The sequence below is a fragment of the Triturus cristatus genome, chromosome 9, assembly GCF_964204655.1.
Source record: "Triturus cristatus chromosome 9, aTriCri1.1, whole genome shotgun sequence".
NCBI classification, from domain to species: Eukaryota; Metazoa; Chordata; class Amphibia; order Caudata; family Salamandridae; genus Triturus; species Triturus cristatus.
The window spans coordinates 1,230,847,950-1,230,864,546 of NC_140592.1; the positions used below are offsets into that span (position 1 = coordinate 1,230,847,950).

General features: G+C 42.1%; 1 protein-coding gene across 5 annotated transcripts in view; it reads left to right on the forward strand.

Moving 5' to 3' along the window:
- Positions 1 to 16,597, forward strand: part of ARHGAP11A (Rho GTPase activating protein 11A) — a 144,962-nt gene that overhangs the window by 38,621 nt on the left and 89,744 nt on the right. For 3 of the 5 annotated variants that reach the window (XM_085627316.1, XM_085627315.1, XM_085627317.1), the window contains 4 exons: positions 7,552 to 7,808; positions 9,928 to 10,091; positions 14,718 to 14,864; positions 15,384 to 15,458. In XM_085627316.1, coding sequence (XP_085483442.1) covers positions 7,552 to 7,808; positions 9,928 to 10,091; positions 14,718 to 14,864; positions 15,384 to 15,458 — 643 coding nt within the window. The remainder of the gene's footprint in view (positions 1 to 7,551; positions 7,809 to 9,927; positions 10,092 to 14,717; positions 14,865 to 15,383; positions 15,459 to 16,597) is intronic. The other 2 variants (XM_085627319.1, XM_085627318.1) reach the window with 1 other exon arrangement.

Genomic DNA, 16,597 nt, shown 5'->3' on the forward strand with positions numbered 1-16,597 from the left:
TAAATAGGACAAGCTGAAATGCAAGAGTTTTGATCGCGTTTTCGCTCAAAGCTGAATATTTTGCAGACCTTGTCAGCCAAGACAGGGAATGTAAGGTAGACAGTGTTGTCAGATTTTTCGAGCACTCCCTAGCTCGAGGCTGGTACACGAGAACCAAATCTCTAGAAATCATTAACAAACGTTTTAGGCAGCATTATAATGGGATAATTGCCCACCAACCTGTTATGGACCCGAAGACAGTTGAAAGTCCACAGAGGGCATTGAACGAACAACTAATTGGGAATTCCTAAGTAGTACGATAAGTTGCTTGCCTGAAGCAGTTGGGGTTAAGGACACGTTGGGCTTATGTTTAAAAAATAAATAAAATAGAACTAATAATAAATGAATGATGTCTATTTTACTTCAGAGCAATGTTGTCTGACAAACTTTGTGGTGGCAGGGACATGGTAAGGATATTGGGAGCCCTGGGCCAAAATTATTTTGGGGGCCCCTGTTCAGTACAGCTTTGAGTCTAAATGATTTACTTTCAGCTCTGTCTTACCCTCTTTAGCCAGGCTACTAACAGTGCACAGGCACTAAGGGTGAAATTCTAAAAGCGTTTACATCTAATATTCATAGATAGTGTTGTGTGTTTTCACTGTTATAACAAAGCAGCAGCCCACTAATTTTACAGCGAATAATATCTGTGACATCCTTCAATTTCTCATATGTGAGGACCCGCTTGGATCTAAAATGAACTTTTTTTTATGGTTGTTGCTTGTAACAAACATTTCTCTGCAAATAGTAATAGACTCCTTACATCAATCACATTAAAAAGAAATGAAACAAAACCGTATTTACAAGAATCTGTTTAGGAATTATTCCAGGCCATCAGGGCAAAAACAGAGCTGTCTATCAAGGGGCCCCCTGAAAGGCTGGATTGAGGTGCATGAAAATGTGTCCTTTTGTAGTTTAGGAAAAATCTTGATGGGGCACGACATGCCCATACTCGCGTACAGGGGCGCAACTAGACCCGAACTTTGGTTGGGGCGAACACTCCCAGCCAGGGCTGGCCCAAGCACTTGTTGCACACAGTGCAACAGTCTTTTTTTTTTTTTTGTTGCCCCCTCCTACATTTCCTCCTTCTCCATGAATTCCCTCACTACCACTCACCAACGATGCACCTCATCTCTCTTCATTTTGTTATAGCGCTACTCATTGTTTACTCACCCCCAGTTCTGTGATCTGCATGGTACACATTCTGTGGAGCAGGCACATTAACCCTCTGCGCTGTGTGGGTGGCAGGAGTGCTCATGTGAGTGCACGGGGAGCCATGCGACCGTTTGCGAGTACGGTAAGAGGAGTGACTGCAGGGTGAGCGAGGTGACCATATGAATTTGGGTGCAGATATAAGTGCGGAGTGGGACCAATGAATGTATGGTTAGTGGTGGGCTTATTTGAGTGAGATTGCAGATTGAGCAGTGAGGGGGGCAGGTGAGTGAAGTGTCACTTGAGCGCAGGTTGAGTAGTGTGCTCGTGTGATTGCAGGGTGAGGTACAGGGTGAACAGTGCAAGTGAATTGTGAGTGCAGAGTGATCACTGTGAGTGCAGGGTAAGTGGGTGAATGGTGTGAGTGCAGGGGGATCAGTGTGAGTGCAGAGGGATCAGTGTGAGTGCAGAGGGATCAGTGTGAGTGCAGGGTGAGCGTGAAAGTGAAGGGCGAGAATGAGGAGCGAGTTGTCTGAATGCAAGGTGCATTCCCCGACATTTGAAGTAACTCAATGTTATTGACGGCAGCGTAGGGTTTCAAAAGTGTTAAACTATTGCCAATATGGCAGTAACCAGGGATCAGGGTGGAGGAAATGAATAATGTGGTGATCCTGCAACAAACTCCCACCCTTGTGATTGGGGTTGCCAGCTCATTATTTTGATGTCCCAGGCGGTGCAAAAATAAGCAGTCACCTAAAGCTGTATTGTCAGTACTTGTCCATGCATAATTTGAACAGCAAATATAAATAGAAATAACTTGTACTTGTGTTCTATGGCTGCCTGAATAATCTGTGCCTGATAATAGAAGGGAACATGCTTCTTTATTTACAGACAAGCAATTTGCCATCTGTTTAAAAGAACACATGGCTGGCTGGCATTTTGCGCGCCTGCCTGTGTAGTTTTAAAATAAACTTTGTCTCCTTTCTGGGAAGAGCTAACCATCCCAGGAGGGGGTTAATTCATAGAGCTGAAATGCTTCAGTTGCAGTGAGAGGCAGGATGTCTCCACTGCTTAAACTGAAAGCAAACAGACAGGCATTTCAGCAGCAGTGCGAGGCTAGGAGTCTCCTCTACTATAATATCGAATGCGAAGCAACAGCCCTGTTTGTTTACCTTCGGTTTTAGCAGAGGAGACTTCCTGCATCCTCACTGCAGCTGAAGCATTTCAGCTCCATGAATTAACCCCCTCCTGGGACGGTTAACATAACAAAAGCATGGGCACTTCGTGCCCCGTCGATTTCCCCTCCTCACTGGAGTTCTCTAAAAAGACTTGTGACTCAGGGAACAAAGGTAAAATTAGACTGGAGTGGAGAATTAGGATGGTGTTGTGTCCCCCCGGGGGGCGCGCCCCACAGATTGAAGAAGTCTGCTCTAGAATCATAGTCAAGAATTTTTCAACTTCTCAAAAAAAAGTCTAATCTAGGGCAGGAAAAAACATATGAACAGAATTTGCAGGTTGTAGTCCACACCTGTTACAATTCCCGCCCCTTGAGCCCCCCCCCCCCATTTAGCAATTTTACCAGGTGTGTAATACAGATCAAAAATAGACATGAAGTGCTGGCTCCTAAGTCTACCAGTTATTAGAATTTGATTAGCCAAATCCAACGATTCCCCTATGTCTATTCCCGATTTTCCTAACTTGTTTTCCCACTTTACATTCCAAGTGCAAATATCATCGGAAAAAGCTGCCAGTAATTGCTGATAAATCTGTCCTATCGAAGATCTTTTGCCTGTTATTTCAAATAGAGGGATCTTGTCAAATCTTAACTCTGACCCATGTGTACCTCTCTATAAAGCTACAAATCTGTCAAAATTGTAAAAAATCTTGTTTAGATAAACCGTACTTCTCTTGCAGGTTGTTAAATGAAATGAGTTTGCCTCCATCAAATAAATCGCCTAAGCATAAAACTTCCTTCGTCCCCCATCTAAATGTGATGTTATCCTGAAAAATTACTGGGAGAATACCGGAGGCAGATAATGGAGTATAAATAGTTGTGTTTGGAATCTTCAGCTTTCGCTAAACTTGTTTCCAAACACAGTAAGCGGCTTTAAGTACTTTAATTTGGTCTTTTTATAATAGCTACGCTCTATTATCCTCACCAGACAGCTTTTTACTTCATCCCCCAGTCCAAATTAATAAATGGTTGGTCTGCTAGCTAATGGAATTATAGCCTTGGCCCCAACTAAGAGAATCCCCATATACTGTAACATAGATGCCCAATAATATAACAAGAAATACAGGATCGCCCACCCTCCCCGGTATCTTGGAAGAATCCTCCATTTAAGCGCCCTTCTCGGTCTTCGATATCCCCAAAGAAATCTGAAGCAGATCCTCTCTAACTTTGCTAGACACACAGAAAATTCTAAAGGAATAGCCCTAAACAAATATAAAAATTTAGTAAGAACCAGCATTTTTAAAACATTACATCGCCCATGAAGAGAGAGATGTAAATGGTCTAATCTCTCCAGTTTTCTATTAACACTATCACTGGTATAATATATTTAAAATCAGGAATTTGGTCTACTAACTTAAATCCCAGATACGTGGCTTCAGCGATAGTTAGCAAATCTGCTGGATACTGGGTCTGTGAGTGAAGAATCTGGGTTTTTTCCACGTTTAGTTTGTAACCAGAAAAGATACGAAACTGCCCTGCCAGAGACCTCCCTGCTGGAAGGGCCAGGGGGACATCACTAGTAAGAATCACAATGTCATCAGCGTATGCCAATGTTCTATATTCCATATTGTGGACTTTGACTGGCTTGATATTAATGTTTACATTTAATTTATTGAGAAATGAATCCATATATATTGCCAATAGTAAGGGGGCGCACGGGCACCCCCTGCCTGGTGCCTCTAGTAATACTAAACAATCTTGACTCCTGCCCAGATACACGGATAGCAGCTTCTGGAGAAACGTATAAAGCCTTAATTGCTTTAATACATTGCGTACAGAATCCTTTCCACTGCAGGACAAAGCATAAAAACCGCCAGGAGACCCTGTTGACCACTTTTTCGGCGTCCAACAGGATCACCCCTAACGGAGACTCTGTTGCCTGAGCCCAATCTTAAAGAGCAATTACACATCTCACATGATCGGTTGTATCCCTACCCGGGATAAATGGATAAATCCACGTTGGTGAATTGACACTTAAGGGGTGTTAACTTTTCCTAGCCGACAAGCTAAAATTTTGGAGAAGATTTTACTGTCACAGTTGGTAAGTGAGATAGGCCTATACGATGAAGGGTTCAATTCAGGGTTTTTTTTTGTTTTTTTTTAAACCACTATTGTAGTTTTACGCCAAGACTCTGGAATACTACCCTTTTGAGCGGATAAAAATAACACCATAAGATCCTGTTATACCTGCCGAAATGTCCTAAAGAATTCCAAAGGAATACCGTCCGGGCCAACCGCCTTTCCGGTGGCTAAAGACATCATAGCCTCTTCCACTTCTTCCCACGTAATAGGTGCAGATAAAATCCTATTTTGCTCATATGTAACCTCTGTTGTCTCCAGATCTGAGAAGAATTCCTGCATCAGATCTTCTCCTACCATCTCCCCCTCCGTATATAATTGTCTATAAAATCTATTACACATTTAAGATTTCAGCCGGGGAGTCCTGTATCTGACCTACATGATCTTTAAGCCTGCAAATTCTATTGGCTACCTCCCTCTGTTGTAATCTCTTTGCTAAGACTCTCCCTGTGTTTTCCCCTAATTCTTAAGTTTCAGTCCTATAGTGCACATATTTAGCAGCTATCTCGACCCCAAAATGCGGATGTATCTTTACCCTTAAAATAGCAATAGTCCTTTGAGATTCCTCAATATTTAAGCTGCTTGCTATTTTCCGCATAAAATCAATTTCAGCTAATCTCAATTGTTCGACCATCCCCTAATTTCTCCCAAGATTCTTTTCTGATTAGATCTAGAAAAGCTTAATGTCTCGCCACGTACCCCAGCCTTAAAGGCATCCTAAACCATAGAATCAGAGGCTGTGTTTCTATTAATCTTAAACTCCTGGATCCAGCATATCATATGATCACAGTATGCTTAATTTAATAGCAATTTTCTTTCAAAAGTCCAAGAGTTTTGTTTTTAATCTAGGTGCTCGATAATAGCTCTAATATTAATGGATTATGATCTGAAACAACTGTAGGTGAAATTTCGATTTTAACCATCTCTGCAATTTGATTAGAAATAAGAGTAATTCAAGCAGACTAATTTATTATGTGGAGCTGAATAAAAAGTATCTCCTGGATCATTCAGTCTATGCCTATACCAAGCATCCACCAGCCCATTTTCTCTATGCATTGGAGAGCTTTGAATACTTTTGCTTTTCTCTCCCAATATGGAGATTTACTAGTTATGTCAAAATCGCGGTCTATATGAAAATTGAAATCGCCACACAAAATAAAAGGATGCGGCCATAGTGCTAATTCAACGTTCAAAAAATTCAATACATCCGGATCATCTAAATTAGAACCATAAACAGAAGAGACTAATATAGGAGAGCCATAGATCATTATTTCTGCGATGACACAACGTCCTAAGACATCTTCCTTAACACGTTTAGAAACTCCGAGACCTTGTTTTGCCAGAATGGCCACCCCTTTTTTTGTTGTACCTTGTCTAGTACAAGCTAGTATCTCCAGTCCCAAATCTCTCAACCAGCCACATTTGTCCCAAGAAATGAGTCTCTTGCAAGAGTCTCTTGCAATTGATCAACCTGCATAAACTGTAGGATTTTAGCTGTAAGACCCCCTTTTTTTTCCCCCCTGTAATTCAGGCCGTATATATTCCACAAACACAAACCAATTCAACCCATCATCCCTGTATCGAAGATACTCAAACTCCAATCTTGCCAGCCCAGACCAAACACAAAAGTCAATACTGTTCAAAGATAAATTTTTTCTTGTATAGAAACATATGCCATGACCTAAGATCACACAGAACAGCAGTGCCGCCCGCTCCCCACATTCCCCTCCCTCCCAAGTGAGGCATCTCAGGACCTAGGTCCTCTGATGGGAGGCAGTTACTCGCCCTCCCCTAGCACTCATCCTCCCCCCCCCCCCCCCCCCCCCAAGACAGCATAGAAAAAAAGTGAGAAAAAACCTCAGCAAGTAGAGCAGAAAAAAACATTGAGAAAAAACCCCACAAAAAGACTATCTAATTATGACATTAAACCTAGACTACAGTGACTAACGGGTACCTTGTATTACTTAATTCAATGAATATATTGTGTTCCATTATAACCATTTGTCCACCTCACAACGTATTCAAATATTCCTTGGTGAGGATTTAGTAAACAAAAAATTGCATCTGGTCCTTAACTAGTATTTTCAACAAAACAAATCTGTGCCCCCTTCGCCTGGAATAGAGGAATCAATTGCCGAAGGTGCCATCTTCTCTCAACTGTGGCCTGACAAAGGCCAGATCATACAAAAAATTTGCATCCCTTTCCTCTTCCTGTCCCGTCCGGCTAAATCATATATTGCTTCTCGAGCTAAGAAATTATTGAGGCAGATCAAGATAGCTCTAGGTCTTTCAAGGGATCCCCCCCATTTTTGTCTGTTGATTAAAAGGAAACCGATGAGCCCTTTGTAGTTAGACTATCCAATCCCATTGTGAGAGTTCAGGAAATACTTCTGACAAGAGTTCCACCATACATTGCCTGATGTCATTACCCTCCACCCCTTCAGTAACTCCCAAAATCCGCAAATTATTTCTTCTCAAGCGATTTTCCAACTCCGTCAATTTCCAAACAGTGTCATCTTTCTGAGCCTTCTGGGATTCAGTGATAGTTTTTTGCTGTGCTAACTCATCCTCCAGTGATGAAATTCTAGCTTCCGCCTCTCCAAATCTAGTTGCAAATTCTGAGCAAGTCTTAGCAACTCTATGCACTGAGAACATTAAGGACTAAGTTACAAAAAAAAAACAGACTTTAAAAGAATTATTGAAGCAAATATATGGGGAGATTTTTTAGGAAATGAGTTGTGTTAAATGGTGTGTTTTTTGTCTACTTACTGTGTAATACTCTGCCAGCCCCTTCAAGACCAGTCAGGTTATCATTTGTTAAACCTTAGCGCAACCCTGGGTAGCTGTGGCTCTGAGCAGTCGGGCTTGCACCAAGGAACAGGTGTAAAGTTTGCTCATACCTGAGGTTACCTTGAACTTGGAATACAGTATGTTCAATCCTGTGCAATGCTGATATTGATGCTTGGTGAAATGGTATTGAAATAATATTGTCCGTATCTGTTGCTCTTTGCTGCGGAAATATTAATTAATTTTAAAACCCATTTCTTCAGAACCAGTTGGATGTTGGCGATGGCTGTTTGTCCGCCGCTCCGCCTTGTGATGTTGCCGGACTCCTCAAGCAGTTTTTTCGGGAGCTGCCTGAGCCCATTTTGCGACCCGATTTACAGGATTCCTTCTTCAAAGCCCAGCAACTGGGCAGTGAGGAGGAGAGGACTGCTGCCACACTGCTCCTTTCCTGCCTGATGTCAGACCGAACCATTGATACTTTGCGGTACTTCTTTGGGTTCCTCCAAAGGGTGTCTCTGAAGTAAGTAGAAATGTCAGTCTGTTTTGAAGCTCCTGTGAAGTTTCTTGATTGTGCATTGTTTTGAAGAGCAACTTGCAAATGTAAAATTCCACTTAAAGTGCAAATTTTATAATTTGTACTTGGTGATGTGATTCCTTTGTATACATTTTCCTCTGCCTGGAATTTCACTTGGTGTTTTAGACAGTATTCTTGCCTTCCACTACACCTACAGGGACCTGCTTGGTACGAAAATGTACATGTCCGTGTGCCTGTCCTGCACTGTAATTAAATTTTTATTTCTCCCCCCTAATTCTGGTATTGTTGCAGTGAACGGAAGCAAGCCTTGGGCAGGCATAGCATGATTGACTTAATGAGAAGGCCAATTTTGACGCTATGTTGATCACATTTAGCTAGGCTCTTTGTGGTGTATGTCGAGAGCATGTGCAAGACGGCAGAGCTCCGTTTTCTTGCATGATGCTTAGTATTTATTGGTCACCTGTTTCTTAAGCTTAATGTGCTTACTGCAAGCTGCTTCAGGGCACTACCCGACATCTTAATCTCCACTATGGGCTCGTAAGAAGTAGAAAGGTGGCATTTGTTATGCACAGTGCAACTTTTCTAAAAATGTTAAACCTTTTTCTATTGCCAACCAAATACATATGTGAGAAGGACTTGCAAATTGGGCAGACTCTGCGATTCAGGTGCATAGTTGCAAAGATGTTATTTCTCTCGGTGTCTGCAATATCAATGTTTGTTATAAAACTTTTCCAGTGTCTACTGGTCTATAAACCAAGCTCTATGGCACACTTCATAATAAGCCATGACTTGTGATAAAACAATAACTGCTTTAAACTAAGAATGAGCTATTTGCTATTTATCGCCCAAATTTGCATTTGCTGGCTCGTTAAATGTAGTTTTTATGCATGCAGAAAATGCACTGTGAAGGTTTTGTGCTTTTGTAAGTTGGTTTTACATTTTACCAGTGTAAATAAGGAACTTATTTGGATATAAATGCTGGCTTAGCAAAAGGAATTGTGTGGCATGCCAACAGTTGAGAGACTGACTTGAGTGTGCCATGTTAACATAGTTCGAAGCACAAATCCAGAATCGTTGCAGGGTGGTTGCTGCCTTGAGATGGCATGAGTGGGTACCCTGTCCAATGTGTCTGGTAGGGATGCTGAAGAACACTAGTCTGACTGGAGTCATATTTCTGGCATGGTGGCTGGAGGAGCAGGTATTGACATCCTGAATCTCAAAGGAGAGCTGGCGGTCAACGATTGGCTGACCACCTGGTCCTCTTGAGTTCAAACCTGACGAGTAGGTTCTTTCCCTCCGATAGTTGTCCTTAACCTTTATTACACACCTCCAGTGAAGGAGAGGTATGCCAACTGTGGGCCACTTTGCTCCTAGAGACGGTAAGGTATTTGTGTCTGTCATTTTGCAGTTTAGTCGAATTTAGTTTGAAGTCTTTAGTGTGCCACTGCTGCGCCACAGTCTTCTATGTAAACATGATCTATAGTTATTTTACAACTTTACCACTGCTCTATAGGTATGAGTAGTGTTAAGTTTACGTTTTTGAGTCCCGTTTTCTTACTCTCACGACTTGGGTAAAAGGCGCGTGTTGCTAATAAAGCATAGTATTGCATTGGAACAGAACAAGCTCATTTATGGTCTCACTGTGAGCTGGAAATAGTAGTGCATAGTACACTTGCATGGCAGGTAGTTGCGATTGCTTGAGTTTCCCTCTGAAGGAGAACTGGAGCAACCCCAGACCGACCAAAATGGGCCGAACCCATTTTGGCTTTGCATGTGTTTTGGTTCAGAGAGAACCTAGCCTGGCAGTTTGGGTCGCATTTGTTCCATTTGAAGCAGGGCCAAGGCTGAGTTGCACATCTGATTCCTGTCTGAGATGGTTTGATGGTCAAAAAACAACGGACAGCAATGCAACCCAGAGTAATTACCAATGACTGAGATTATTCAAACATTCTACCCACCAATTTTTTTGTATACCCCTCCCAAATCTGTGGAGGTAGCAGATTTTTTTCCCGAATTTATATAATTCAAGTCTTTCTAATTTTTCTAGGCATGTATTGTAAAATATTTAAAGTAAGCTGTGCATGTTCTTTCTACTAATTTTAAGGTCCAGTGAGAACAAGATGGACAGCAGCAACTTGGCTGTGATCTTTGCCCCCAACCTTCTACAGTCGAGCGACGGAAGTGAAAAAATGTCAGCAAGCACCGAAAAGAAGCTACGTTTGCAAGCTGCTGTTGTGCGCACGCTGATTGATCATGCTCAAGATATCGGTGAGCACCTCAAAGTGTATGGGTGTGAGATTTTGTTTTTGCTAATTTGATGATTCTATATCCCTGCATGAATCCGATCGGCCTAGAAGAGGCTAACAATGTGTACAAGTTATGACATTTATGTTGTGAGCGCCAGGAGGTTGTTACCTGTCCTTTGCAGGAATCCGTTTTGTGATTGCTGGGATTGTGTGTGTATTGAGTATTGCACTTGGCTGTATATCTAAAGCGTCTGCACGACAATCCTTTGGAGTAAAGATTCCTTTGATTTGTGCATCAGTATAACATGTTTTTCTATAATACAATTACCTGGGGTGTTTGGGGGGCCTTTGGTGGATCTGGCGCTGGTTCAGCCCAGTTGGCGCACTCCTGCGCAATCTGCGCTGACAGGCCCTGCTCCAAAGTCTCCATGGCCTGGTTGACTGCCCTATATATGGAATCATCCACTGACTGATAAAACTCATCGTCCAATTGGAGGAAGGACAAGAAGCCTGCCTCCTGGTACTGATCTTGGTCTGACTGCATGGCAAGTCTGGCTATAGTGGCTTAATGTGTGGAGCTGGGAGGGGGCCCACAATTCGCGAGCTGATCCCTTGGGACACACTCGCCCTTGGCTAATATGGGCTAGTGCATGGGTCTCCAACGAGTAGCTCGGGAGCTACTGGTAGCTCACCAGTACCTTCAAAGTAGCTCTCAAAGGAGAAGTCCAGGCCAGTATCTAATTCAGAGAGTAGGTGCCTATTAAAGAAGGCAGCACTGCTCATCTCAAGACCCTCAGAGTGACAGCCAGCTAAACCTATGGCAGGAACTCATACTAACACTCAAGCACACAGTGTGTCAGCCTGTAGGGCCTCCCACATGACTGTCTGTATCCAATCTCAATATAACTATGCCACAAGGAGCCTGATCATGTTGTAGTCCCTGCTTTATCAGTCACAACATGTGCATGAACAGGGGACCTTAAAAGAAGTATGGCAGCAGTAATCTGAGCAGTAATCAGTGCTTACCCACCAAGGTGTGGGACTGCAGGAGTCAGAGTGAAAATTTGTCAGTTGGGTGCAGGATCAGCCCAAGACCAGAGGAGAACAGGGCATGACCCAGACCGGAGAAAATTAAGAGACACCTTAGTATTTATGTGCGTCCATAATAAACACTATTGCTTCCTGAAAGCTACGCCTGGTGTCAAGGACCAGCAAATGTGTATGGTAGCCCCCATCATAAGGGTGTTATCGCTGGCATAGTTTTTGCCATTCCTGGCATAATAGTGCCAAAAGCATAATAATGGTCATCCTTATGTATTTGGGGTATTCTTGGTCTAGTTGTGGTTCACTGGCAGCCATCATTAACATACTAAGAGCATGACTCCCTTTACCTATTCCTGGCATAAGAATGGTCATGACTGGTATATGGTCTCTGCCCGGACCCTTATGGTTTCCAGCCTTGGCACAACTGTGGCCCTAGTATAATGGTGGGCATTACTGGCATGATGCAGGCACCGTGGTGCTATGGTTAGCATCCCTGGAATATGACTGTAATCCCTGGGTATTCAAAGCAGTCTGTCCATTAGAGGCACTTGTATATGGGACTACTTGATGAAAATGACAAGCTGATGTTTTGGGATTGTGCACTTTCTAAAAATGAAAACAGGTATTTCAAAGCCAGTTTTTGTTTTCAAAAATGGGTTTTCTTTTGAGTTCATCTGCCCACAGTAGAAAGTTATACTTGATAGAAAAATGTGCATTTTCAGAAACTGATGAATGATAATTCAAGCTGAGGTGGGGAGACCTCCTGCTGTGCTTATGTCTTTTGTACCACAGAGAATGTCAAGATTTGAATGTTACTTCATAAGTCAGCTGGAGGCATTTTATATTGATGGAGTTTTCCCCGGGATGTCTGCAGGTAATTGTGCCTGGAATACTTGGGTGGTCACTTCTGATAATCCTGTTTAGGGTGGTTATAGTGTAGTCACTATTTTATAGTTATAAAATTTGCTAGTAGCTCGGAAAGACTTTCCTTGAGCAGAAGTAGCTCTCACTACTGAAAAGGTTGGAGACCCCTGGGCTAGTGCCATCCGAGATGGTGTCCCATGTGGCACTCAGCTGCACATTCAGACCCCGCAGGGTGTCTGGTGCAAAATTACATGCAGACCCCGTATGGTGTAAATACACTGGGGGAATACAGACCCAGCAAGAGACCAGGTTGGGCTTCTCCTCAGGACAGCGTGCGTTTGGCAATAAGTTTGAAGGGAAACTCGTGCTGCCAAGAGGTGCCACAGCGCCCCCAAGCGGTGGGAGGACCTTACCGCAGGAAATAGTGGGCAAAACAGTGCGTAAAGCACACAAGTGTCCCGTGACTGGCAAGGAATCTGGAAAGGAATCAGATTATCACATAAAAGAAACTTATTGCTGTACCCTCTAAACAGTAATAAACACCATATTGTGCAGGAGAAGAGAAAGCGACTTAACTTTCTGCTGAGCAGCGAAGAAAGGAGTGAACAGAGGAAGGACCACGTTGGGACCAGGCTACAGGCAGAGAGGAAAGACTTATGGACTTGGACTTTTTCTTTTTCCCTGGTGTTCATGGGAAAAGTAGTTTTGTTGCGTTTTAAAATGGCTGCTGTTAAAATAAAGCGAAGGAAGGCCTAATCCTCGCCTCCGTGTCCATAATAGAATTGAAACTTACCTGTACTAAAGCTAGGCAAAGTTTAATTCCGAAACGTAAAAAATACAATGTGCCTGCAAAAAAAGGGATTGCTTGTATATTGTGGAATGTAAATATTCCATAATGTTGGTGAGCTAAAATGCATGGTTTACTATCTCAATGACTCCGGTTATAAAGGACCGGGGAGAAGATGGAAATGACCTGGGGAAGCACTGGATGAGGATTGCAAGGGGTGCAGGATTTGGCGTTTGGTGGGAAGTGATTGTTGAGGAGCATTAGGTTAAGTAAGGGGGCTTACGAGGACTAGAATAAGTATCAGGATTGGGAATTGTGAGGATTGGGGAGGAGAGATTAATGATTGGGGAGGTAGGATTGAGGAATGATTGGGGAGGTAGGATTGAGGAAATGGCTAGAGAGGATTGGACAGAATTGAGGAGAGGATTGGCATAAAAACAAAAGTGGTGGGCGATGGGGGGGGGAGGGGGGAATTGAAGGAGGAAGAGTAATTTTGTGTTAATGTCTAAAACTGACCCTCATGACTGGTTGTGGTTTGTGTGGCAGTCATGAAACTTGTTAATTCCTGATTGCATTAAATAATGTGTGTGTTTTTTCCCCTACTCCGTAATCTCCCGGCCGACTCACCCAGGGAGTTAATGCCGAGGTTTTGGGCTAGTCTACTCCCAATCTTGATACTAGGTAGGAATTTTGCGAGCATAGAAGCAAATGTGAATGTTCTTGTGTCGGGGTCTTTGCTGTCAATCAGTGAACGTGGCAAGTAATGTGTTGCAGCTCAGGAGAAAGTCGCAGATTCTTTGACTGGCAGATACGTATTGCCATGAAGATAGTAAGGGCAAAACAAATCATGAAACTTCACAGAGACTGAGTGCACACTAAACAGGGCAGTAGCTGTGACACCTGTGGTTCTGGAAAGTTGTTTTAAAGAGGAGTTAACACCAGTGGGTGCTTTGAATTCTTCTTGGGACAGCAAAGGCTGTCTGTCATTTAAAAACGGTGGTTCTGGTGGTTATGCCTCTTTTTATGACACTATGCAATTCCTCTTTGTATTCCTGAACTGTATCAGACAGCTTGATTGTCCTATTGTTGAAAAATAACAGGCGCTGACCCTGTAATTTCCTCTAATCGTATGTCAATTTCCTTGTGGCCATTGGCAGCTAAACTCAATGAACATGTAATTTGTCTTTGAACCTTGAAGTCAACAACATTTTACATTAAAGTAGCATGGTATTTTAAGTCCGTGAAAAAGGCACTGCAGTCCTACACCTGATTAATACACCAGAAATCCCACTGGTTTAAAGTTCTAATTTATAAAATAATTATTTTCAGGGAGAAGACAATACAAATTATAATAGTCCTATAGCTATATAACTCCAAATATAATTTATTATCTTATTTTATCAAATCCTAAAAAAAATGCTATGGTACAATCTTTCAGATTCACGAGTCGATAATTACAGATGAATGTGTATGTAGATATTATGTAAGGTTGTCCAAGTAAGTATCACAAAGTACAGCCTTTGGGGATACATTTATGCAGCCTATTTTAAAAAATCCTATAAAAACATATTTTAAAGTAGTCTTTCAAATTCTTGAGTCCATAATTACAGAAGAATCCATATAGGAGTATAGTACAGCCTTTGGGTTTCGCTTTGTGCAGTCAGCACGTGTTTCGGCACCCGTGCTACTTCAGGGCTTCTATAGTGTTCTTTATATGGCATATGAGTTCCTAATCCTAGTAGTTCAGTTTCAAATAATTCATCGTCTATGTCCAAAGATGATCCTCCTGTTCAGTTTCCAATATATAGGTAGCGCATGTCGGTACGATTGTCCACTAGAGTGGACGCCACCTGTCAACGGACATAGTTGGTCAAAGGTTCACATCACTTTCCTTGTTTCAATGTTCTGTCCAAAGCTACAGTTTTTGAAATACTCGTTCTCTTGGTGATGCAGGCCGTTTTCCTGATTCCATTCTGGAGAAGATCCCTGCTATGCTTGGAGTTGATGCTGGCTGTCCCATGTCCTTCTTGGAGAACTATGAGGATGGTGAATGGGAGTCTCCTGGTGAGCGCAAGAAGAGGAGACGGCGCAGTGTAGGAGGTGAGGAGGATGTTCATACATATATGTCAAGAATAATGCGTATCGGGGTAGGGTATTTTTGAGGTTTTTTCCCATAACCCCTGTGCAAAATTAAACCTAACTGGTTCGTGTGCTGGAAAATTCTGATTCAAGCTCCTGCTGCAGGCAGTATTTTACAAGTTGTAGTATTTTCTATGTGTAAACATGTTCCCACATCACCTTCCAATCTGGAAAAACCTTGACCTGGTAGACTTTTTCAGTGTGCACTATGGCAGTAGTTTCCTCATCTGTGGCCCAGTTCTCTCTTCGCAAATTTGACCTTCAATTATGACCTCCAAATAGTGCACATGAGAAAAATCTTGCTCCAATAGGGAATCTGAGCACTGCACAATGTATTCCTTTCATTGCCATGCTTTATGTCCAGGACTCCACTTGTCCTCTAGTACAACCACACCATAAGTAAGTGTACTCTCTTGGTTGTAGAACAGCAAGATGATCTGATTTTTAAGTTGCATTAGCTTTGTGTATCTTACATTTCAGATATTGTTAGTGGAGCGTTGAACAAACTTAAAACTAATCGCACACCCACCACTACTCCCCAGACAGACCGAAACGGTAGGTACATGTAAGGCTGCATGTGGTATGCCAGCTCCAACATCCCTAATGAAGTGTTTTGTAACCGCTTATAATTGTGCCTTTTTTAATATTATTTTTTTAAATTATCCACTAATGTGGCAGCCATTTTGAACAAATTCCTCTTGCTGGTACTTACTCAGTAACATTTCAGAGGGATATTGGACTTCATTCAGAAGCAGCTATGGTAATTGCTTTTTGTGCACTTTGCTTCTACGTGGTTGACCTTGGCACTGCTGCTTGTAGTTTACAGATAATACCCTTTCCTGGCTTTAGAAGTAGTATTTTTTTCCCCACTATTGGTCCCTATGTCCTCTGTTGTTCATTACTAAAGAAGTGCTTTGGCTTGGAAAAATACCACCTAACAATTTCTTTAGTTAATAAGTGAACGCCTTCTTTCTGCATTGAATGGCAAAAATTAACGCTCCTGCTTCAGTCTTGCTTCTCGTAGTTATATTTGTTAATGATGAATTTGTACATTGTGATTCTTCTGCAGTGGATTCAAGCGTACCACTTCTAAGAGCTGTATTCAGAGCATGATTTTCAGAAACCCATGTCAACCAGTCTGTTGGGATTCTTTTTTTTATAATAAAGACCTGTTTCTTAAAGATTCTTGTTTAAAGATGGCTGTGTTTTTACACTGAAATGTGTACTCTGAATTGCATTTAACTAGGATACACACATTTCCTCTTTATCTCTTGATTGGTCTTAAGGTATACCCTTTATTTCCATAAAAGGGTTTATATGTTGCATTTCTTTAGGTATCCGTGAAAATGGGACGTCACTTAATTGGAGTACGGTGAGACGATATGACCTTGTATCTCTCTAAACAAATTTCACAGTTAAATGCGGCTTGTCTTTGCTTGAGCAGTTAGTGTTTCATCATAAATTCCTGGAGCTTTCTCCAATGGTCTGTGACCTTTAAGGTGAAGCATCACTGTAGGGAAAATTGAACAAAATGGAGACTCAAAGATATTAGTCCCTTTTTAATTGTGCTACCACTTGTAGGTGAAGAAAGCTCATTTTCTGAAACCTGCACAGGTACTTCAATTATTTTGATCATTGTTGGTATCTATAGAAAATATAGAAGGTGGAACTTCCCAAGCCTGATCATTCTTAGT